The sequence below is a fragment of the Podarcis muralis genome, chromosome 3, assembly GCF_964188315.1.
Source record: "Podarcis muralis chromosome 3, rPodMur119.hap1.1, whole genome shotgun sequence".
Lineage (NCBI taxonomy): Eukaryota > Metazoa > Chordata > Lepidosauria > Squamata > Lacertidae > Podarcis > Podarcis muralis.
Genome location: NC_135657.1, coordinates 11,816,326 through 11,840,917, shown reverse-complemented (window position 1 = coordinate 11,840,917; position 24,592 = coordinate 11,816,326). Strand labels below are relative to the sequence as shown.

At 46.2% G+C, this 24,592-nt stretch overlaps 1 protein-coding gene across 2 annotated transcripts; it reads right to left on the bottom strand.

The window, feature by feature from the left end:
- Nucleotides 1–1,890: 1,890 nt before the first annotated feature.
- MTIF2 (mitochondrial translational initiation factor 2) lies at nt 1,891–22,748 on the bottom strand. Of its 2 annotated transcripts, XM_028725111.2 has the most exons (14): nt 22,594–22,748; nt 20,071–20,287; nt 19,501–19,621; nt 17,921–18,092; nt 16,194–16,354; nt 14,660–14,836; nt 14,238–14,377; nt 13,140–13,264; nt 11,484–11,688; nt 8,920–9,172; nt 7,431–7,571; nt 5,573–5,737; nt 3,322–3,462; nt 1,891–2,258 (listed from the first exon to the last, which is right to left on the bottom strand). In XM_028725111.2, the coding sequence occupies exons 2-14, from the start codon at nt 20,278–20,280 to the stop codon at nt 2,089–2,091; spliced, it is 2,181 nt and encodes a 726-aa protein (XP_028580944.2). In that variant the 5' UTR covers nt 20,281–20,287; nt 22,594–22,748; the 3' UTR covers nt 1,891–2,088. The 2 variants fall into 2 exon arrangements, 1 of the variants encoding a protein (XP_028580944.2); XR_013392108.1 differs by lacking the exons at nt 1,891–2,258; nt 3,322–3,462 and adding an exon at nt 5,972–6,088 and having other exon boundaries at nt 5,635–5,737.
- Between the last annotated feature and the right edge of the window lie 1,844 nt (nt 22,749–24,592).

Sequence of the window (24,592 nt, the reverse complement as noted above, 5' to 3'; positions counted from 1 at the left end):
CTTTTGTCTATTGCAAATGGCCCCCTTTTTACAGAAAATGAGGGCAGTTGTTTCTGTTATAGTACATAAGCAGAGATACAGCTCTTGCTGTATTTTGCATACATTGCGTGGAATGCAACATTGTGCTCTTCTAGTCATTCTCTGCAAGTGTTCCATATTGGCAGCTGGAACAATCTAGAGTCACACTTGCGGGGTGGGGGTGGGGAGGACAGAAGTCCTGTTGCAGAAATTCTTACAGAGGGTTACTGCTCATTGGGCTGGTCGGGTGAATCCAACAGGGCCTACAGCAGAGATGGGGGCATATTTTTTCTTGCTTGCTTGGGGGTGGGGGTGTCTTGTGATTGCCTAGTTTCCACACCTTGAAGTCATAAGCTTAAATACAAATTAAGATTATTAGGCCTGCTGCATTTTACTGCCCATTTCTAATATAGTTGGGTGGGACAGAAAAAACTAAAACATGGCAATACTGATTGTAAAGTATGGATTCATGGTGGGAAAAGTACAGTGGTACCTTGGGTTACATACGCTTCAGGTTACAGACTCCGCTAACCCAGAAATAGTACCTCGGGTTAAGAACTTTGCTTCAGGATGACAACAGAAATTGTGTGCCAGCAGCAGTGGGAGGCCCCATTAGCTAAAGTGGTACCTCAGGTTAAGAACAGGTTCAGAACAGACCTCCAGAACGAATTAAATTCTTAACCCGAGGTACCACTGTATGAAGTTTCTTGCCATCACTAGTTCCCTCTCCAAAACTGGAATGATGGAAGACCTTGTTCCTTGGAGCAGTGGGCTGCCAACCTTTTTGTCCCTCCGGGAACTACTATCCACACCACAATGTGTTCTGACTACAATAAAATGCTAATAAAGTCTCATTTTAGGAATAAGAGGGAAGTATCTGGGCTGAGGAAACCCTTTGTGATGTCTCTGGGCAACATGTTTGCATCCCTTGCTTAGACACGAAATACCAAGGTAAAGGGACCCCTGACCATTAGGACCAGTTGTGGCTGACTCAGGTTGCGGCGCTCCTCTTGCTTTGTTGGCCGAGGGAGCCGGCGTACAGCTTGCAGGTCATGTGGCCAGCATGACTAAGCCGCTTCTGGCGAACCAGAGCAGCACACAGAAACACCGTTTACCTTCCCGCCAGAGCGGTACCTACTTATCTACTTGCACTTAGATGTGCTTTCAAACTGCTAGGTTGGCAGGAGCAGGGACTGAGCAACGGGAGCTCACCCTGTTGCGGGGATTCGAACCGCCGACCTTCCGATTGGCAAGTCCCAGGCTCTGGTTCAACCCACAGCGCCACCCGCATCTCAAATACCTACTTCACAACCATGGCTGTGTTCCACATTGGTGTAAAAAGGCTTTCGGGGGGGGGTGAGGGAGAGATGCCATGGCTGCTATCATTCACCCAGCACAATCTGAGCATGGCGTCTTGAGGAAGAAGGGGCATACGATTCTCATAAAGCATTGCAGGAATTGACTCCCAACGATCATGAAAATGTGTTTTCAGCTTGAATACATAGGGAGTCATGGGAATCATGTTCATCCCCTGGAAGCACACAAAGGTGGCAGCAGCTTAGCTTTACCTTCAACATACATACTGAATGTGGCATGTAGGTAGAGATACTACCATCAAGTGGTTCTTGAATTCGTGGCAAGCTGGTGCTGGCCCTGTAATCCCCTCAAGTAACTTCAATGTGTGAGGGAATTTGTCTGTACTCCCAAACTGATTTGAATAATAACTTGGCACACATGTCTGCAGTGACAGATCCTCACATAGTTAATCAAGTACTCAGATCTGTTCAGCAAAATGTATTATTTTGGCCCAGCCTATAACACAAAAGTTTCAGGATGCTCCTATTGTAATAAATAAAATATAGATCCAGGTGGTTTCACTGTACAGCTAAGCTCTCCCACAGTTTTTATTGAAATTTACAACATAATGATTTTTTTTTTAATATTAAAAAATACATTAAAGCCCCCTATTCATTTTTACAATGCAAGCTGCTTCTCAAATGTCTCTGTGATGCAGTGCAAATAATATAATCCGAGTTTCTCAGCCCATCACATATTTGGCTGTTTTGAGATTTAAAATCCTGGGTCCCAAGAGATCGTCTGCTCAACTTCCTTTTCATTGAAACAAACAATTTCATCTCCTACTTGAAATGCTATGTTCTTGTCCAAACTGAGCCCACAATCCATGCCAGTCTTGACTACAAGGACATCATCTTTATGGTGCTTCATTGACGATAGGTATCCTAGGTAAAACAGACGTACATAAAGCAAAAACTCCAAATTGTGCAACATTTATTACAAGGTGAGAAATGTTTAGAGTGCAGAGATTGCTCCAATCCAGACCATGTCTTAACTGTAACTAATTTTCATACAAGTCACAGCACTCCAGAGCACACTAGGTAAAGGTAAAGGGACCCCTAACCATTAGTTCCAGTCGTGGCCGACTCCGGGGTTGCGGTGCTCATCTCGCTTTAATGGCTGAGGGAGCCGGCGTACAGGTCATGTGGCCAGCATGACTAAGTCGCTTCTGGTGAACCAGAGCAGCGCACGGAAACGCCGTTTACCTTCCCACCGGAGTGGTACCTATTTATCTACTTGCACTTTGACGTGCTTTTGACTGCTAGGTTGGCAGGAGCAGGGACCAAGCAACAGGAGCTCACCCCGTCGCGGGGATTTGAACCGCCGACCTTCTGATCGGCAAGTCCTAGGCTCTGTGGTTTAACCCACAGTGCCGCCCGCGTCCCCCAGAGCACACTACTCAGAATCAGAATTGTAGAGTTGGAAGGGACCCTGAGAGTCAACTACTCCAACCCCCGGAAATGCAGGAATCTCAACTAAAGCATCCAGTGTTCTCATGGTTGCCACATACAGGATTTAACCATCAAATGCCTGGGTAAACAGTAATGTTTTCAAATTCCTCCCAAAAGTTAACAGTGTTGGAGACACACACCTCACATGAGATTATATGAACACACCTCTGCAATAATTCATCACAGTCATGCGGAAGAGAATCGGTAACTGATTCCACCTGGAGCTCTGCTACCCACAAAAAATTCTACAAAGCATATTGGGAAAGTGTCTGTGACTGACATATGACTGAGGAGGATAAAACTTTATTTTTGTATAAAGAGGTGCTTAAATATCGGTTCCTTATTCAGTCTATTTGCTATTTTTTTTAGTAAGAATTTCACCTAGCGGAGGGGCAGAAAGCAGGCTTACGAAATCCAGGGATGCTTGGTGGTTGCTCATAAAATTGTGGGAACTGGGCAGTAGAACTGACTGCTTAGGAAATCAACCGCTACTCACCTGTCCAAATAACTTCTTGATTACGAATTAATTTAAATTTCATCTTTTTGTCCAGCTGCCCCTTCTGTACTCTGCAGCCAGCTACTGGAACTGTACTTTTTCCAACTGTGACATCAAAGATTGCTAAAACAACAGCTGTTCCTAAGGAAAACAAAAAAGCATGAGAATCCTAAAAGTGTAAAAGTGCCATTTAGGCAGTCTCTGCTCATTAAAAAGGATACGAGCATTAATTCCAATCAAAATACAAAAGCTAAGGTGACTTGTAAAGGTAAAGGTACCCCTGCCCGTACAGGCCAGTCGTGTCTGACTGGGGTTGTGCGCCCATCTCACTTAAGAGGCCGGGGGCCAGCGCTGTCTGGAGACACTTCCGGGTCACGTGGCCAGTGTGACATCGCTGCGCTGGCGAGCCTGCACCAGCGCAGCACACGGAAACGCCGTTTACCTTCCCGCTATAAAGCGGTACCTATTTATCTACTTGCACTTAAGGGTGCTTTCGAACTGCTAGGTGGGCAGGAGCTGGGACCGAAAGACAGGAGCTCACCCCGCCGCGGGGATTCGAACCGCCGACCATGCGATCGGCAAGCCCTAGGCGCTGAGGTTTTACCCACAGCACCACCCGCATCCCAAGGTGACTTGTATCCAGTACTAAAAAAACCCTGCATCCAGACTTTTCAAGTTAAAAGCTGGATTTTGTGCCGTTTAAATGACGTAACTGAACAAGTCTGCAATCTTCCATCTTTCTTGTTTTGTAGTACTCTGCAGCTTTAGTCTGTTTTACTTCATTCAACAAAGTTTTACTTAGCTTAGAGCTTAGACTCATTGAAATGAATGTGATTGGTAGACCCACTGAACTCAGGTCTGTTCTGAGTAAATGTTGAAGTCCATCCCTTTCCCCCCTAGTCTTGACCTACAGAAGTTCTGTTCAAACTGCACCTCACTAAGTGCTGTAAGATTGCAGCAAACATTACAAGCAAAGTTTCAAGCACTGTATACCTGAAGGAGTGTCTCCAACCCCATCGTCCAGCCCAGCTGGACTCAAGGTCCAGCTCCGAGGGCTTTCTAACCTTGTGAGAAGCAAGGTTACAGGGAACCAGGCAGAGGGCCTTCTCAGTAGTCAACGCCTGCCCTGTGGAACGCCCTCCCAGCAGATATCAAGGAAATAAACAACTATCTGACTTTTAGACGACATCTGAAGGCAGCCCTGTACAGGGAAGTTTTTAATGTTTGATGTTTTACTGTGCTTGATGTTTTTAATTTGTTGGAAGCTGCCCAGAGTGGCTGGGGCATCCCAGTCAGATGGGTGCCATATACTGTATTTTTTGCTCTATAAGACTCACTTTTTCCCTCCTAAAAAGTAAGGGGAAATGTGTGTGCGTCTTATGGAGCAAATGCAGGCTGCGCAGCTATCCCAGAAGCCAGAACAGCAAGAGGGATTGCTGCTTTCACTGCACAGCGATCCCTCTTGCTTTTCTGGCTTCTGAGATTTAGAATATTTTTTTTCTTGTTTTCCTCCTCCAAAAACTAGGTACGTCTTGTGGTCTGGTGCGTCTTATAGAGCGAAAAATACAGTAAATGAAGAATTTTGCATTAAAAAAGGAAAATAGAACCTTAGGAAGTGGAATTTCTGCAGCCGGTTACAGCACTGCGCATTTCTGCAGAGAATCCTTTCTCTGGCTTGTCACTATTTCATGAATATCAGTACTTTTAGAAAAAGGTAAGGTAAAGGACCCCTGGACAGTTAAGTCCAGTCAAAGGCGACAATGGGGTTGCGGCACTCATCTCGCTTCCAGGCTGAGCAAGCCGACATTTGTCCACAGACAGCTTTCCTGGTCTTGTGGACAGCATGACTAAACCGCTTCTGGCGCCACGGAACACCGTGACGGAAACCAGAGCACACGGAAACGCCATTTACCTTTCCGCTGCAGCAGTACCTATTTATCTACTTGCACTGGCCTGCTTTCGAACTGGTAGGTAGGCAGGAGCTGGGACAGAGCAACAGGAGCTCACCCCGTTGTGCGGATTCAAACCGCCAACCTTCTGATCGGCAAGCCCAAGAGGCTCAGTGGTTTAGACCGCAGCGCCACCCGCATCCCACTTTTAGAAATATCCATGCTGAAACTGCTATCCCTTTAATGAAAGACTTCTGGTGAATCATCACGCCAAAGGTCCAGTGGCCAGGCAGGGCACCTTGTTCAGCAATGCTTACCACCCCCACCCCCTTATTTCCGCCATCTCAAATTCAGAAGTATACCCAACACATGCTCCTCTAGAGAACAGGGCAGGGTGCTGCTCAGCTCCGCCTGTAAATCTTCAACAAGCCGGTAGATGATTTTGTGCATTTTCAACTTTATTCCCTTCTTGGCAGCCAGCTGCTGAATAGGTTTATTTGCGTTCACATTGAACCCGTATACAACACCTGACAATGCAACAAAAGAGGGTAAGTGTAAAATTGCTATTTTACTTCTTCTTTCTAATGGCTCAAATTAAGCATGCTTTAAAAGTTCCAGAGTTGTTCTGTTTACCAAACATTAAGGGCAGGGCTGAGTATATTCATGAAGAGAAAATCTAAAACATCTGCAGCATGGTAACATTCTGCACCAAGGAATGCTAAATTCTGAAACTCAACTGAATCGCACCCATTTGCACGCACCTGCTTGTTTTGCATAATTTATTCCACATCTGCAAGAAAGAGATGGGGAAGAGACGCCTCGGGAACTGAAAATCCTACCCTACTCCTCTCTGACTTCCACGATTTCACCAAGCATTCCTTTTTTTTTGCTTTAGACAAGTACATATAAATATAGACAACCAAAATTACAAAGGAAAATTCCTTAATAGTAATGAAAAAAACTGAAAAAACTACAAAAAATATTGAAGTACATGACCCAGAACATAAGCAACTATGGAAAAGATAAAAGAAAAGAAAAATAGAAAAATAGAAAAAAAGAAAAGAAAAAGGAAGATGAGCCAAAGCAGGAAAGCTCATCTATTGTACACTTCCGTCAAGCTCACAACAGATCATTATTCTTATCAATTATCTCTATTTGCATTCCAAAGGAATCCCTCATCTTGGTATCACTGAGAATTTCTCTATGCGGTATCATTCTAAACATATCCAGATCTTTCTTGTTGAGCCCTTGTCCCCGAAATAATTATTTAGACATTCCCATTCTTCTTTCACCAATTTTTTAGGTTTATCTCTTATTGCATCTGTCAGCTTTGCGAGCTCCAAGTACTCGCACAATTTGACTACGCATTCCTCTTTAGGGTCACCAAGAATTCCACACACACACACACCTCTCAAGCCTATCTTTGCAGCCATGTGGGAGAGAGGCCTCCTTTATAATAAAGATGAGGTTCTTGCGATGTTAAATTCTGTGCCCTGAATTCCCACAGCTGTGCAGAAAGCCATTTATTTCACTTATAAAAACCTTGCAAGTTGCCTTTTGTCCCACAAAGGGCCTCAAGGTGACTTACATGAAATGCATTACGTGAAGACTCTTAATCTTACATGCAAAGCATTCAGAAATCAGGATGGTGCATACAGCAACTCCCCCTAAAGCAGGAGAGTTAATGTGCAGCTCCAATAGTTGGCATCAAAGGTGCCAGCTGGCCACAGTCTTGACAGGTAAAACAATGTGTCGAGGGGATGAGATCCGCATTCCTGACTTGCCTTGCAACATGGGTGGGAAAGTGTGTCCCGTTCTGCTCCATGGGAACCCTGCCTGCAGTCACTGTAGCACACCTTCTGTGTACAGTGGTACCTCAGGTTACATACACTTCAGGTTACAGATGCTTCAGGTAAAGACTCTGCTAACCCAGAAATAGTACCTCGGATTAATAACTTTGCTTCAGGATGAGAACAGAAATCGTGCTCTGGTGGCACGGCAGCAGCGGAAGGCCCCATTAGCTAAAGTAGTGCTTCAGGTTAAGAACAGTTTCAGGTTAAGAATGGACCTCCGGAACGAATTAAGTACTTAACCCAAGGTACCACTGTACTTTAAGGCCGGTTACTGAGCTGCTGTCTGCTTGCAAGGCAAAGTGCTCTGGCTCTTTAGCCATCTAAGACACATGACTTTGTACCGCTTTCTTCAATGGACACCCTTTACCTTTAAATGTCTCTGCGAGGTTTATGTCATTTTCGCTAATATCCCCAATCCCACAGTGGACCACGTCTAGCTCACACTCCTCATCGGCGTCGTAAGTGTCCAGGATGTTCAAGATGGCTTCCACAGAACCATCAACGTCACCTGGGCGGAGCAAAAGTCCCGGTGAGTTTAAATGTGAGTGGCACACACGAAACAAAGAACAGCACAACTAATTTCTGTACAATCCACGAGGAACTTAAGTCTCATGCAATTAAATGAGCAGGAGCTGAGCAATGAATACAGCTTTGATTGAATTCTCGGAAACTGTGTCTCACAAACACACCGAGAGCCCGTGTGGTGGTATGGTTAAGAGCGGTGGACTCGTAATCTGGTGAACCGGGTTCGCTTCCCCGCTCCTCCACATGCCGCTGCTGGGTGACCTTGGGCCAGTCACACTTCTCTGAAGTCTCTCAGCCCCACTCACCTCACAGAGTGTTTGTTGTGGGGGAGGAAGGGAAAGGAGATTGTGAGCAGTTCTGACACTCCTTCAGGTAGTGATAAAGTGGGATATCAAATCCAAACTCTTCTTCTTCTGAAATTAAAACCTCCCAGGACTTTCCAACAGTCTGATTAAAATGTTGTGGGGTTGCTTGGAATTCAGTAAAGAAGAGTCTACAAGTACAGCCATTAACAGTCATGACTGTTAGTATCTGTATTGTATTTGCATTATAAATGCATTTCACAAAGAATAAACAGTATGGGGGAAAGGAGGTGGCAGTTGGCAAGCTACTCTGTTAAATTTATTCTTTGGCTGAGAACCGTGAAGGTGTCTGGAGGAGTTTGTGAGGACAGGCAAGCTATGGACTAGTAACTTATGCACTGCTGTGAAGGAGTTTTGAAAACAAAAAGGACTAAACCCTCTCTTGGGCTCAAGGGAGAGACACACATTGTAGTCATTAACGTATACGTGAATAATACTTGCTGTTCAGCTGTTGCCAACTTGACAAGTCTCAATTTATCTTAAGGTCTTGTGTATGGCGCCTATTTTATCATAAATGGCTAACAATGACAGGTGCCATTCTCAATGCCAGTTAAGCCACACCTGTGTGTCAGTTAAGTAGCATGAGGAAGGACCACAGTTCAAGCATTAAAGCATTTGCTTTCCATGGAGGAGGATGACCTAAGTCCACTGCCCAACACCTCCAGGCAAGACAGTGGGAGCTCTGTCTGAAATCCTGGAAAGCCGCTACCAATCAGTGCAGACAATACTGAACCAGGCAGACCAATGGTCTGTCTTGATAGAAGGCAGCTTCGTATGTACCATGTGTGCCCTCTTGTGGGCCTTGCTTTCTCGAGGCTTCAAATGGTGCTATTTAACATTATATGGGGAAGTGCACCCTGCCCAGCCCAGTGCTGGGGAATAATAATAATAATAATAATAATAATAATAATAATAATAATAGCAGCTCTTGGGAGCAGGACAAACCCAACTGAGTAAGAAAGACTCCACCTTTGATGATGATGTGCAGCACATTTTTGTCACTCTCCCCTTTTTCTTTCGGTCGTATAGCCAGGAGATGCTTTTTGCTCTTGTACACCGCTGCCCTTCTCTGCTTCCAGGACATGTTTTCCATGCCCTCTCTGTCCTTCTTGTAGGCATCCCTGTGCTCCTTCTGCTTCGCCTCGATGACCTCTAGGTCCTTCTTCGCTTTCTCTTGTTGCTCGGCGTAGGTTCTCCACTCAACAACTTCACGAGCCCTTTGCTTGACAGAAGAACAAGAGAGCTGCCTCTCTGATCTAGCACGATAGCTGGGATCCCAGGATCTGGGCTCCCACCTCCATCTGCAGCCCCCACCCACCAGCCCGAGGGTTTCCCACCCACCACCTATGAATTTTTGGTGTGCACCGAGAGCTACAGAGGGAAGTGGAGAACTGTGTTTGGTACCTGGAAGGGAAGTTAGTAGTCAAACCTACATCTGCAGCACTGACCAGCCAGATGTTAACAGCTCAAACTAGGATGGAGTCAGCCACTGAAGCTGGTACTCAAATATATGTTGCCTCCAAACACAGCTGTTCTGTTTAAATTATCTTAGGTTTTTTTTAAAAAACCTCTATTTTAATTTTTTATTCATTTTGTGTACCACCCTATACTCATAGTGGATCTATAGAATCGTTATACCATATAATCTTCTGTTGTCCATTACATTCGACTTCACGGTCCAAGTTTCTGGCCCCATATTTATCGAGAATTGCTGACGGACCTCAGGAAGCCCAAATAATATACTTATTAAACGACGAAGATACAAGTAGATCCCTTGCAGTCGCTAGATACCTGATTAATGTTTTATTTCAAAAGAGGAGAAATGGATCACTGTATGACTCTGACAGCTTAGCTAAACTTAAGAACCATCAATAAGTGCCAGAACTAAGACGCATACCCCCCAAAATCTGATGGATTTGAATTGCGGTTTACATAGAGGGAGCTTATTGTGTATAGTGCTTACTTAACTGAAGTAAAATTGGTTTTATATGGGTGTTTTAACTCGGAACTGTTTAAATTGTATTGTTTATGGATAAATTCTGATGTACTGTTTTCGATATGGGCCAATGGCCGCAATAAATTTATCTATCTATCTATCTATCTATCTATCATCTATCTATCTATCTATCTATCTATCTATCTATCTATCTATCTATCTATCTATCTATCACCCTATACTCATAGATCTCAGGGTGGTTTGCAATATATAATCACAATATAAAAAACACAAGATACGTAATAAAAATAAGAACAACAACAAACTAAAAATCTACCCCCCCCAAAAAAAAACACATTAAAAAGGGCATCGGAAGTCAGTCAGCCAAAGGCCTGGTTGAAGAGGAACGTTTTTGCCTGGCACCTAGAGGTGTATAATGAAGGTGCCAGGCAAATCTCCCCAGGGAGAGCATTCCATAAGTGGGGAGCCACTGCAGAAAAGGCCTGTTCTCATGTTACAACCCTCCCTTTCGTGTGGGAGGCACATGAAGAAAGGCCTCAGAGGATGATCTCAGGGCTTGGAGAGGTTCATATGAGGAGAGGTGGTCAATGAGGTACAGTGGTACCTCGGGTTAAGAACTTCATTTGTTCCGGAGGTCTGTTCTTAACCTGAAACTGTTCTTAACCTGAGACACCACTTTAGCTAATGGGGCCTCCTGCTGCTGCCACGCCGCCGGAGCACAATTTCTGTTCTCATCCTGAAGCAAAGTTCTTAACCCGAGGTACTATTTCTGGGTTAGCGGAGTCTGTAACCTGAAGTGTATGTAACCTGAAGCGTATGTAACCCGAGGTACCACTGTAATGTAGTGGAAGAAAGCAGAATGCAAACAGCTTGCACGCAGCTTCCGTTCTAGCAGTGTACAGTGGTGCCCCGCAAGACGAACGCCTCGCAAGACGGAAAACCCACTAGACGAAAGGGTTTTCTGTTTTGGAGGCGCTTCGCAAAACGAATTTCCCTATGGGGTTGCTTCGCAAGACGAAAAAATCTTGCGCGTCCCCGCGGGGTTTTTCCCGCTTTCCCCCCCCTTTTCCTAAGCCGCTAAGCCACCTATCAGCTGTTCCGCTGATAACCCGCTTAACAGCTGATCGCGAAAAGCCGCTAGACCGCTGTAGCGCTAATCCGCTAAGCTGTCAATGGGGTTGCTTCGCAAGACAAAAAAACCGCTAGACGAAGAGAATCGCGGAACGGATTCTTTTCGTCTTGCGAGGCACCACTGTAAATAGCTTCTTGTGCTGCCACAGCCAAAGCCAATCCGTGTTCATTAATTCTGCTCCTTCTCTCTAGTACAGCGATGGGGGCCCAATGTGGCCATCCCAATATTGTCAGGCTCCAACTCTCATCAGCCTCAGAAAGATGGGAGTTGCAGCCCAACGACATGGGAAAGGCCGCAGGTTCTCCATCCCTGCCCTGGTAGTTTGTCCCTGCTGCTTTCCCCCCCAGAGGCCTGGAGCCCAAGGTAAGTGTGTCCTCGTTGCCCAGTGAGAGGACCCACCTTGGGGGCGCCAGGATTAAATGCTGAATGGGAAATCTGTGGTACCTCAGACTCTACTTCAAGGATTTCCTCTCCGGCTGAAGGAACCTCCTTCCATCCCACGATCTCCACTGGCATGCTTGGAGGGGCAACTTCCATGGCCTTGCCGTTCTCGTCAAACATCATACGCACTTTGGCCCAGCTTTTCCCTGCAACCAGAATACAGCCCTTTCTCAGAGTGCCTCTCTGGATGATGGCAGTGGTCACTGGACTAGAGGGGAGAAGGAGGGAAGATTGCGTTTGATTTCGTACAACCAATTTTACGCTACTAATTTTATTTGCTTTTTTTTAATATAGTGAGATGTCTTGAGACGCGTTATAGCATATGTGGATTGTAGCAAACAAATTCTCAATGAATATGCTTTCTGTTTACAGTGGCACCTCGGGTCAAGTACTTAATTCGTTCCGGAGGTCCGTTCTTAACCTGAAACTGTTCTTAACCTGAAGCACCACTTTAGCTAATGGGGCCTCCTGCTGCCGCCGGAGCACGATTTCTGTTCTCATCTTGAAGCAAAGTTCTTAACCCGAGGTACTATTTCTGGGTTAGCGGAGTCTGTAACCTGAAGCGTATGTAACCTGAAGCGTATGTAACCCGAGGTACCACTGTACTTTGATATCTGTTTTATCACACTTGAGCCCGGCCCTTCCAAATAGTTCAGGACAGTGTACCTAGATTCCCCACTCCTTAAGTCAGGGATGGGGAAATCAGTGGCCCTATAGATGTTGCTGGGCTTCAACTCCCCTCAGCTCCAACCAACAATCATGCATGATGGGAAATGTAGTCCTGCAATATCTGGAGGGCCACTGGTTTGCCAACCCCACAGTTCCTCACTCCTGTTAGGTGAATTATGATGGAGATAAGGACCAGTCGCAAGTTTGCCCACTACATTCCCAGTGGCTCTCCCAGAAGCACAGAAAGAGATAGATCGGTTGCACACTGGGTTCAATAGCCTAATCTCTCTTAAGGTAAAAGGTAAAGGTACCCCTGCCCGTACGGGCCAGTCTTGACAGACTCTAGGGTTGTGCGCCCATCTCACTCTATAGGCCGGGGGCCAGCGCTGTCCGAAGACACTTCCGGGTCACGTGGCCAGCGTGACATCGCTGCTCTGGCGAGCCAGCGCAGAACACAGAACGCCGTTTACCTTCCCGCTAGTAAGCGGTCCCTATTTATCTACTTGCACCCGGGATTGCTTTCGAACTGCTAGGTTGGCAGGCGCTGGGACCGAGCAGCGGGAGTGCACCCCGCCGCGGGGATTCGAACCGCCGACCTTTCGATCGGCAAGCCCTAGGCGCTGAGGCTTTTACCCACAGCGCCACCCGCGTCCCAACCTCTCTTAGTGTTGCAATAATAGAAACCACTTTGCTTCTAAATAACAGGAAATGGAAATGCAACATGAACATCTGGAACTGGGCATGAATTAAAGGATATATAACAAGGGAGGGAGAAATTATGGAATATTATTCCAATATGTGATCACAGTAGAGCGATTTTAACATGGACATGGATGGAAAAATATGGAGGACTGGTGGTGGCAATTAATGGAGATAAAGTTAACACTGAAGAAAAAAGCATGGTTGACATTTACCAATAATAAGAATAATAATGACTCAAATGACTAGTGATTCTGTCAAGGAATGAAGGGGCGTGTGCCTGCGGCTCACCCTTTTCCTTTATCTGTGCTAGACTCTATGATGGTGCCTTCCACGGGGCCCGTAGAGTCTGCCTTCAGTTCCAACACCTCTGCAAGAGCCACAGTTGCCTCTGCTAAAGCCATCAAGTTGTCACCCTACGCCAAACAAAGACAGTTCAGAAAAGAGATGAGTCGCTTGGGAACAAGGAAATGACACATCAGTCCGCGTGTTATGTTACGACAGGAGATGAACAGCTTTAAAATCTGGATTACTGCATGGAAGGTTGTTTGGGGATGATTTAAACCCCTCTGCATGGAGACTGTCATTGTGTGGCCAGGTGTTCCTTCATGTCCAGGAACATGCATCAGCATCAGGGAATTTTTTCCCATCCCACAGTACTTCCTTTGCTGGGTTGTGGGTTTTTTGATCATTTACAATGGCATGAGGAAAAGACATCCAGTCTGTATGGTCCGTCATATAGCAGCTTTGTTGCTGCCTCTGCTCTTTAAGGAGGCAACCCTAGGGCTATAGGATAAACAGAGAGAGGCCAGAAGTTGAATTCTACCTCCCTGCTGATACCGAAACCTGGCCCTACCAATGGATGCCAGTAGAGTAAAAAAGAGGGTGTTTCGAGGGAGCACCAGGAATCAGCTTGAATCGGACAGATCCAAAAGCCCACGAGATGGTGTAAATCACACCTTTGTATTACCCTCCAAAACAGGGTTTCTAAGAACTCACAAAATGGACCTCCCTTCTGCCCTGCTGGTGAAAACACAGCAGGGCTTAGCTGCCTATGGCAGCGAAATCATCTTTGGGTCCCACCCATTTTAGGATTGCAGATTTAGTTGTTTATTCAGCCTCAAAAATTAACATTTGCCCCAACTAATTCTTTCCCAGATCAATGTAAGAAACATCTTAGCGTTAATCTAATGATCTGTAGATCTACACCTGCAGACACACAAGAATGGCACAAGCATTTTTATTTTGCACCGTGAAAAGCACTACAAATTACCTTCCAGAATTAACTGGAACTAGCTTATGGGAAAAGGAAAAGTGCTTCTGGAAATAACACGCTTCCAGAAATGAAGCCCACCTATGACTAGTACAGTGACAACAGGTTAAAATTACCTTTAGTGCTGAAACATGGACAGCCTGAACATCTCCTCCATATTCTTCACAAACTACGTTGTGAGCCAGGAGCTCTTTCTTCACTCTATCCGGGTTGGCTTCAGGCTTGTCGCATTTATTAATGGCAACGATAATTGGAACTGCGAGAGAAAAGGAAACCGGGGAGAATGCCAAAGTCCAAACAGTGAAACATGGGAAGCTGCAAACCAAAGACGTTTCCCCAAAACTACAGTTGTGAAAGGATATTTATTTGTGAAGCTATTTTGATCCCACCATATCAGAACGAGCAGCTCGCAATCATGTAAGAATCTGACCTAAGGGCCTTGGAAAAAAGTGAAGGCTTTCAGTGATTATATATGGTATTTGACCAATGGCACTTATCTCTCCCTTCCTCCCACCCGCTTTAAAGAAAAGTGCTGTACCTCTGGCATTTTTAGCGTGTTGAATAGATTCCACAGTCTGCTTCATTACGCCATCTTCTGCAGCTACCACCAATATGACAATATCCGTGACATGTGTACCTCTCGCCCTCATGGCTGAAAATGCAGCATGGCCAGGAGTATCCAGAAAGGTGATTTTTTCTCCAGAAGGCAAATGCACTGCAAAAAACCCCAAAACCCCAACAACAATCAAATCTACACAGCACTATTGTAAAAATTATAAATGCAGGTCAAAAATCTATGCCCTACAGAGCTCCATGGCTCTTGTTCCCCATCAAAAAATGGTTACACGATTGCAGACTGCTCAAATTTCTTTTGAACATGGCTTCTGTTAAGGTAGCAGCAGTTCTTCACAAAGCCAAACTCCAATTTCTACTCAGGGAATCTGCTAAACATATATTTTTTAAAGGTTTCTTTTACTGTCACTGCTGCAGTCTCAAATTCCACTGTATGCCTTCATGATAAATATTATTTTCTTGGAAGCCACGCCCCTTATTCTTGAAGCTGGTTTTCATTTCCGTGCTGTACAGCAGAGTAGCATCAGCAACTCAACCTTTAGATCTCGGACTGTTTTCTGACACCAAAACACCTTAGGAAACAAGATTGCATTGAGATCCCAAGGAATCCTGGGGGCTGTAGTTTGTCCAAGGGTGCTGAGCGGAGACCGTTAACAGCTATGACCATTAAAGTGGCCCAAGAGTTCTTTAAATGTATGGTGTGGATGGGACAATCTGAGGAAAAAGCTGGTGTAATTATCAGTGCACGTAAAAATTGTTGAATGGTCTCTTTAAATTTGAAGGTTCATTATTGTTCCACAAGATGTGTTTTTCTTTAAGGGCCAGAGCAAATAACGTGACCTAGTTTTACAGCTGTGAAGCAGTATAGCAGGTGCTGTTAAAGGTAAAGGGTAAAGGGGCCCCTGACCATTAGGTCCAGTCGTGACCAACTCTGGGGATGCAGTGTTCATCTCGCTTTATTGGCCGAGGGAGCCGGCGTACAGCTTCCGGGTCATGAGGCCAGCATGACTAAGCCGCTTCTGGCAAACCAGAGCAGTGCACGGAAACGCCGTTTACCTTCCCGCCGGAGTGGCACCTATTTATCTACTTGCACTTTGACGTGCTTTCGAACTGCTAGGTTGGCAGGAGCAGGGACCGAGCAACGGGAGCTCACCCCGTCGCGGGGTTTCGAACTGCTGACCTTCTGATCAGCAAGTCCTAGGCCCTGTGGTTTAACTCACAGCGCCACCCGCGTCCCAGCAGGTGCTGTTAAGTTATGTTAATTAAGCTGTTGGGTATAGTATATAAAGAGCAGCACCTAGCTCTCTCAGTACCCTGGTGGATGGGTTGGTGGTTGGGTCATGCTTATTGATATATTGTAAAAGGAGTTTTTGTTATTGTTATTAAAACCTAGCAAAAGTTAATTTTGCGTTCCTTGTAATGTGTGGTCTCCCCAGCACGCTTTCTGCAGCGCAACTAATCTGCAAATAGCCAACGGAAATGACTTTGATAAATCATACCAAGAAAGGCACCGATATGCTGCGTGATGCCGCCTGCTTCCATTGCTGCCACCTGAGTTTTCCGCAGCGTGTCAAGCAACGTGGTTTTCCCGTGGTCGACGTGGCCCAGGATGGTAACAACCGGAGGCCTTGGAGTTAATGAAGCAGGATCTGCAGGAGGCCTGCAATGAACAGAAACACACAAGGCTTGCAGATGAAGTCAACCAGGGGTCAGCAAACTTTTTCAGCAGGGGGCCGGTCCGCTGTCCCTCAGACCTTGTGGGGGGGCCGGACTTTATTTTGAAAAACAAAACAAAAAGAAACACAAATTCCTATGCCCCACAAATAACCCAGAGATGCATTTTAAATAAAAGGACACATACTACTCATGTAAAAACACGCTGATTCCTGGACTGTCCGCGGGCAGGATTGAGAAGGCAATTGGGCCAGATCCGGCCCCGGGCCTTAGTTTGCCTACCCATGAAGTAAACCCTCCTTGTGTTTCTCCTTAACATTTTTCTCTTAACAGATCCCTTAAAATTCCTGAGCATCAATGATCTCAGCATGCGATCCTCAGCAACGAGTCACAGCCCAATGCGAGTAGCCTGCCAAGATGTGGTTTTTTCTTCTTCAGGAAACGGAGGAAGCATGGATATGCGGCTAAATGAAACAGGGCGCTCTCTTCACAGCAAAGGGCTTTACTTCAGTCAGAGCTTCTTTGTTTATTGAGTTATAGAAACTAAAAGATCTCAGAAAAGTTTATTTCAAAGACTACTGACCAAATGAGATTTCCATAATGGCTAAAATGCTTTTTATTTGGACTCGTAGACAGAAGCACAGGAATCGTTTTCCAACGTATTTCTTATCAATAAAAATTTCAGTGTGGCGCAAGCAAATTTTTATTCTGAAAGCGCGGCTCAGAGAAAAACGGTTGAGAACCACTGGGCTAGAGGATAAGCAAAGCAAAGGGGGTGCGGACAGAGAGAAAGCAAAATTGGCTCAATATTAATTAAGGCTTTGATTGACTATTTAATTTCTATACTGCTTAACATATTGAAAATATCTCTAAGCGTTATACAAATAACTGAAGCAAGAACAGACAACTTAAAACAAAATATTATGAAAATGCAGTTAGATATAATTTGTACATTCATACAAAGTTACTAACATATTTAAAGTAATATCAATTCATTTTTTTCTGACACACCCTCCCTCTCAGCCTCTGGGCTCTCACCCAGGGTCCAAACAAACCATTAGGTAACGCACAAAAGTCTCACAATGAGAAGAGTTCCTGGAAACTGCAGACATCACCTTAGTCTCTCACTCTAGACTTGCTTTCAGGGGCAGGTCCAAGGTGAATGGGTACATTCTAAGAATTCCCACAGCTATGTTCCATTCAGCTGCAAGAGCTTCACATAGTAAGAGTTGCTTCATATAATGGGTTTTGTTCACCAAAGAACCCCTTCCATGAGTACAGCTCTCCTTCCATGAACGGAAACTCCTTTGACTCATAATAATAATAATAATAATAATAATTTTATTATTTATACCCTGCCCATCTGACTGGGTTTCCCCACTCTGGGTGGTTTCCAGCACACACAAAAACCTAAGCGAAAAGTTAGGATCCAAGCTTGTGAATGAGTATCAAAGACTATAGAGATCTAACATAAGCCGGAATAGCAAAAGAGCGATGGAAAACAGGGTCTGCATAAACCTAGCAACCAAAATCAATTAACCCAAGCCATTACCTCTTTACGGCATCTTTGTTTTCTTTGATTTTGTCTTCTTTCAACTTGGCCCATTTGTGTTTCATGCCGGATTTTTGAACGATGTCCTTGATCAACACTTCGTTCAGGACCGAGTCGGGTTCTAGTGCGTCTATATCAACGCTGGTGTTTAGCAAGGCCTCGTATATATGATCTGAATACAGAAACGGAAAGTTGTACTGGTCAATGCACCAACCTCAGGAAGAACCTGGTTGATGAAGCAGCTCTAAGAAGAGCCTGCTGGATCAGGCCGGTGGCACATCTGGGGCAGCATCCTGTTCTCACATTAGCCAACCAGATGCCTATGGGAAGCCCAAAAGCAGGACGTGAGAACAAATGCACTCCCTCCCACTTGTGATTCCGAACAACTGTCAATTGGACGCATACTGCCTCCAACAATGGAAGTAAAACATAGCAATTTGGACTACTTGGAGCCTAGCTGGATAGGGTCTTTGTCACACAGGGACTTGCAGTCACCACCCCAGCAGCCTCTGAATTCAAGCCTGGATTTCAGTGCTGCATAGTTAAAGCTATGGTTTTCCCAGCAGTGATGTATGGAAGTGAGAGCTGGACCATAAAGAAGGCTGATCGCCGAAGAATTGATGCTTTTGAATTATGGTGCTGGAGGAGACTCTTGAGAGTCCCATGGACTGCAAGCAGATCAAACCTCTCCATTCTGAAGGAAATCAGCCCTGAGTGCTCACTGGAAGGACAGATCCTGAAGCGGAGGCTCCAGTACTTTGTCCACCTCATGAGAAGAGAAGACTCCCTGGAAAAGACCCTGATGCTGGGAAAGATGGAGGGCACAAGAAGAAGGGGACGACAGATGGTTGGACAGTGTTGTCGAAGCTACCAGCATGAGTTTGACCGAACTGCGGGAGGCAGTGGAAGACAGGAGTGCCTGGTGTGCTCTGGTCCATGGGGTCACGAAGAGTCGGACACAACTAAATGACTAAACAACAAAATTTATCACTACCACCTTGGGAAAATATATTTCACATGTGGGGGGGAAAGTCTAAATGAAACAAGCTAAAGAAATACAACAAAGGGTTTCCCATTCTCCTCTCCCAACCCCCCACCCCATCCAACTGGGACCAATTCTATGGCAAATTCATTTAATTCAAACCTTTCTCAGATGAAAGTAGCTCAAGCACATCGGAAGCAGATGGCTGAGGAATGCTCTAGAGGATGAAAGACATCTTACACAAACCTCCTTTATGGCACTGGAAAGGCAGGAAATCTTGAAACAATTAAAATGGGCTAATGAGTGACATAAGCTCCGCTGCAGGACTCCCAAGTCAGCAGATATCAGGCTCACATTCTCCTGTCTTGTCAGCAAAGGAAACTGCAATATACTGAGTTAGATTATTGGTCCATCTATCTCAGGGTCTCTTCAGGGTTTCAGGCAGGAGACATTGCCAGCGCTGGAGGCTGTGAACTCAACCTGCATGCACGCAGGGCAGATGCTATACCGAGCATCACTAAAAAGGGATTCAAGTGGGAGCAGCTGAGAAGGAATTCTGAGGATGGTGCCCTTTGCAAAGTCAAAGAAACAGTCTCACCTATGTCTTTATGCATGGCTTTTGCAAGGTCTTCCACAGTCATCCTGGACATTATCTCAACCTCCTGCTTCTCTGGTTTTGGTTGTACAGGTCGCTGTTTCTCCTTGGCCGATTTCTTTCTCTGCAAGAGAGTTCAAGGAGCGCACATGGGATGGATGGAAAGGGAAGCAGTTTCACGCAAAGCTGTAAAATCTTAAAATGCAAGGCCTGCTTTGTTTATACGGCAGCCGGACACACACAGCTATGTAAGAAAGATCCACAGGCACTCAGCTCCAGTGAACAAAGTGCTGATGCACTTTGAAAGAGGAACAATTAAACCATATGTTGTGCCGTGTTACCATTTTTCATCTTGTTTCCAATGGTTTCCACTTTTGTCATTTCAAGATGGGCTGGGCAAAAGGCACACTTGAATTTGTTCAGAACAGATCAAACACTTTTAGTCAACGTTTCTTTTGCATTAACCACAGTTTTTGTTTCTCTACAAAATAGACTGAAGATTCCTCTACAAAACAGCCCCAGGCACACACAACAGGCATTCTTGGAAGCAAGAATAAAGTAGCTGTTAATTACCTCCTTGGTTGTTAAAAGCCTGAATTGTGAGCTGGTGTCTGGCTGCCAGAGCAAGGGGTGCAGCTGAACTGGGCACATGGGGTAGGCAGATGACAAGACAGGCTTCCACTGTGTTCGGTGTACTTTCCCATAAGCCAGGGAGTGCAGCTGCCGGCAAGCACGGTGCAACTGGCCCAAGTTCTCCAGCGTCAGCATCACCCTCCAGTTCATTTCTTCTCTGAAGGAAAGGATAGAACGAGTCACCTTTCAAGATATATGGAGCATTAGAAGCCACAAATGGGAACAAACAGCGGCACCAGATGCAAAGGAGGAACAGGAATGCTGTGTCTTCCATGGCTGTGTCGAAGAGGAAATGTCAGCAGGAAATGTTTATTGGGGGATGGGTGTTTGTGTGAAAACCATGCTTACTGTATCTGAAGAAGTATGCATGCACGCAAAAGCTTATACCCAGAACAAACTTAGTTGGTCTCTAAAGTGCTACTGGACATTTTAAAAAATTATTTCGAGATTCTTACTGTAATTCAATATTCTACATAACTATTGAAAACCACAGAGCCTCCCATCTTCCTTTGTTCCTGGCACCCTAATCAGAAAATAATAATAGGTTGTCATGTTCAGACCCCAAGAAAGAAATCTGGCAACGTTATGAATCAAAAGGAGGAATCTCCCCAGATGTGAACTGCGCTGCAGTGATGGAAGAAGCTGCACACGGCAAAGATGAGAAGATTGTCAACAGACAGCTTTTCCAGGTCATGTGGCCAGCATGACTAAACCACTTCTGGCGCAATGGGACACCGTGAGGAGTGCCAGAGCACACAGAAACACTGTTAACTTCCCGCTGCAGCGGTACCTATTTATCTACTTCCACTGGTGTGCTTTCAAACAGCTAGGTTGACAGAAGCTGGGATAGAGCAACGGGAGCTCACTCCATTGTGGGGATTTGAATTGCCAACCTTCCGACTGGCAAGCCCTGAGGCTCAGAGGTTTAGTCCACAGCGCCACAGCTGCCTCTAACTGTGGATGTAGAGCATAACTATCATGACCAGTAGCCATCAACAGTCCTCTCCTCCATGAGTCTGCCTAATCCTTTTCTTAAGGCCATCACTGCCTCCTGGGTAAGCAAGTTCCATAGTTTGACTAGGCGCTGCATACCCTCTGCTAATTGTTTCATTGCTTGGTTTGTGTCCCACCTCCCACTGCAAGGAGCCAAAGGGTGCCATAAATGGTTCTTCCTCTCCCGCATTTTACCTACACAATAACCTTGCAGCACGGTAAGTTGAACTAGGCTGGTAAACAAGTGTCAGGCCCAAGCTCAGCTTCATGCCTAAGGGCAGATTTGAACCTCCCAAAGTCCTAGTTCCATAAAAGGTAAAGGTAAAGGGACCCCTGACCGTTAAGTCCAGTCGTGGACGACTCTGGGGTTGCGGCGCTCCTATAGCTTTATTGGCCGAGGGAGCCGGCATACAGCATCTGGTGAACCAGAGCAGCGCATGGAAATGCCGTTTACCTTCCCGCCGGAGGGGTACCTATTTATCTACTTGCACTTTGACATGCTTTCAAACTGCTAGGTTAGCAGGAGCAGGGACCGAGCAACGGGAGGTCACCCCGTTGCAGAGATTAGAACCGCCAACCTTGCGATCGGCAAGCCCTAGGCTCAGTGGTTTAGACCACAATACCACCCGAGTACCCCTAGTTCCATACGTCTGCTTTTAATTCCTTTTCTTCTTTTTTTGCTTTTAACTCATTTTAAACTTTTCTTGATGTTATTTCTCTGGTTTTATGTTTCTTTATTGTTGCAAACTGCTGTGTGTGCGTATGTGTGTGTGTGTGTGTGTATGTATATATACACACACACATTACACATACTTCTGTAAAACAAGAAAATCTTTAATAATAATAAAATGAAATATATATATATAGGATATGAAGGTCTTATTTTTATCTGTAAGCCTGCCTTGAGTCACTGTCAAGCAAAAAAAGGGGGGATAAATAAATACAGTAACAATAACAATAGTAGAAGACAGAAAACAGAGGGAAACAGACATTCAAAGGGGGCCAGGGATAAAATAATAATGATGATGATGATGATGGCCGTGGGCTTTGTGACATGAACTCTCTGGATAAAGGGCGCCGCTCTTCCTTATATGGAGAGAAAAGGAACAGGGCGGGTGAGGGAACAGCCAATCCTGCTCCAAGGCTCCCGTTCATCCATTCAAATCAGCGGGAGAGGACTGACAAGCCCCGCCCACATTCTCATTGCTTCCGTCCCCTCTCCGTGCGGCTTCCCTCCTGCTTTGCCACGACCCTGCCTGAAGGTGGCGCTCGCGCTCCTCGGCCGCCAACGGCTCCCTTTAAAAAAAACAAACCAAAACCACCCACCCCTCGCGCATGCGCAACCCAACCGCCGCGTCTCGAGACAGGGCCGTTGGGAAAGCCGCCGCCGCTTCTCGTGCTGGTATTCCGCGCCGTCCTCGCCCCCCCTCCACCAAGCACCCACCCGGGTGCGTGTGTTTCTGTAGCTACCTGTTCTCCGGAAGAAGCCTGCCCTCTCCCTCTTCCTCAGCGGGGAGCCGAAGGCCCCAGCGCAACCCTTGAAAAGAAAAGAAGAGGAAAGGTGTTCTTCATGCCGAGTTCTTCACTGAGCATGCGCCACCCTTCCCGAGCATGCTCGGTAGCGGCGGCCGAAGCCCTGTAGCCCTTCTCTTGCCCTCACTCGGGAAGGGCGGGGCCGCAACTCACGTGGTGAAAAGGGATGTTAGAGAGCTGCTGAGTGAAAGCTGAATAAGCACCTGGCTGAGTTCTATAGGTTTTGCTTCCTAGTAATTAATTTTCAACTGATGGTTTGTTGCAAGTTTGCTTTAAGCTGTCTATTTATATACCCACTTCCTGCCAAGGCGCAAAAGTCGCATTACAATGTTAAAACTGAAGCCACAAAATAAACCGTGTAAAGTTGGGGTCAGTCCTGATTTTGAGTCGTCCCTGAGGGCTGCATTTGACTCCCTCACTTATATGAGGCAGAAGTTCCACTGTATTCGGTGCTGCAAAATAATAATAATTTATTATTTATACCCCGCCCATCTGGCTGAGTTTCCCCAGCCACTCTGGGCGGCTCCCAATCAGTGTTAAAAACAGTACAGCGTTACATATTAAAAACTTCCCTGAACAGGGCTGCCTTAAGATGTCTTCTGAATGTCAGGTGATTGTTTATCTCTTTGACATCTGCTGGGAGGGCGTTCCACATGGCGGGCGCCACTACCGAGAAGGCCCTCTGTCGGGTTCCCTGTAGCCTCACTTCTCGCAATGAGGGAACCGCCAGAAGGCCCTTTGTGCTGGACCTCAGTGTCCGGGCTGAACGATGGGGGTGGAGACGCTCCTTCAGATATACTGGACCAAGGCCGTTTAGGGCTTTAAAGGTCAGCACCAACACTTTGAATCGTGCTCGGAAACGTACTGGGAGCCAATGCAGATCTCTCAGAACCGGTGTTATGTGGTCCCGGCGGCCACTCCCAGTTACCAGTCTAGCTGCCGCATTCTGGATTAATTGCAGTTTCCGGGTCACCTTCAAAGGTAGCCCCACGTAGAGCGCGTTGCAGTAGTCCAAGCGTGAGATAACTAGAGCATGCACCACTCTGGCGAGACAGTTCGCGGGCAGGTAGGGTCTTAGCCTGCGTACCAGGTGGAGCTGGTAGACAGCTGCCCTGGACACAGAGTTAACCTGCGCCTCCATGGACAGCTGTGAGTCCAAAATGACTCCCAGGCTGCGCACCTGGTCCTTCAGGGACACAGTTACCCCATTCAAGACCAGGGAATCCCCCACACCAACCCGCTCCCTGTCCCCCAAAAACAGTACTTCTGTCTTGTCAGGATTCAACCTCAATCTGCAAAATAAATGCAAATAAATAAATGCAACCCACTCCTTTGTTCAATGGTAAAGGGGGGACGCGGGTGGCGCTGTGGCTAAAACCTCAGCGCCTAGGACTTGCCGATCGCATGGTCGGCGGTTCAAATCCCCGCGGCGGGGTGCGCTCCCGTCGTTCGGTCCCAGCGCCTGCCAACCTAGCAGTTTGAAAGCACCCCCGGGTGCAAGTAGATAAATAGGGACCGCTTACCAGCGGGAAGGTAAACGGCGTTCCGTGTGCTGCGCTGGCTCGCCAGATGCAGCTTGTCACGCTGGCCACGTGACCCGGAAGTGTCTGCGGACAGCGCTGGCTCCCGGCCTATAGAGTGAGATGAGCGCACAACCCTAGAGACTGGCAAGACTGGCCCGTATAGGCAGGGGTACCTTTACCTTTACCTTTAAAGGTAAAGGGACCCCTGACCATTAGGTCCATTCGTGGCCGACTCTGGAGTTGCGGCACTCATCTCGCTTTATTGGCCGAGGGAGCCGGAATACAGTTTCCAGGTCGTGTGGCCAGCATGACTAAGCCGCTTCTGGCGAACCAGAGCAGCGCACAGAAATGCCATTTACCTTTCCGCCGGAGCGGTACCTATTTATCTACTTGCACTTTGACATGCTTTCGAA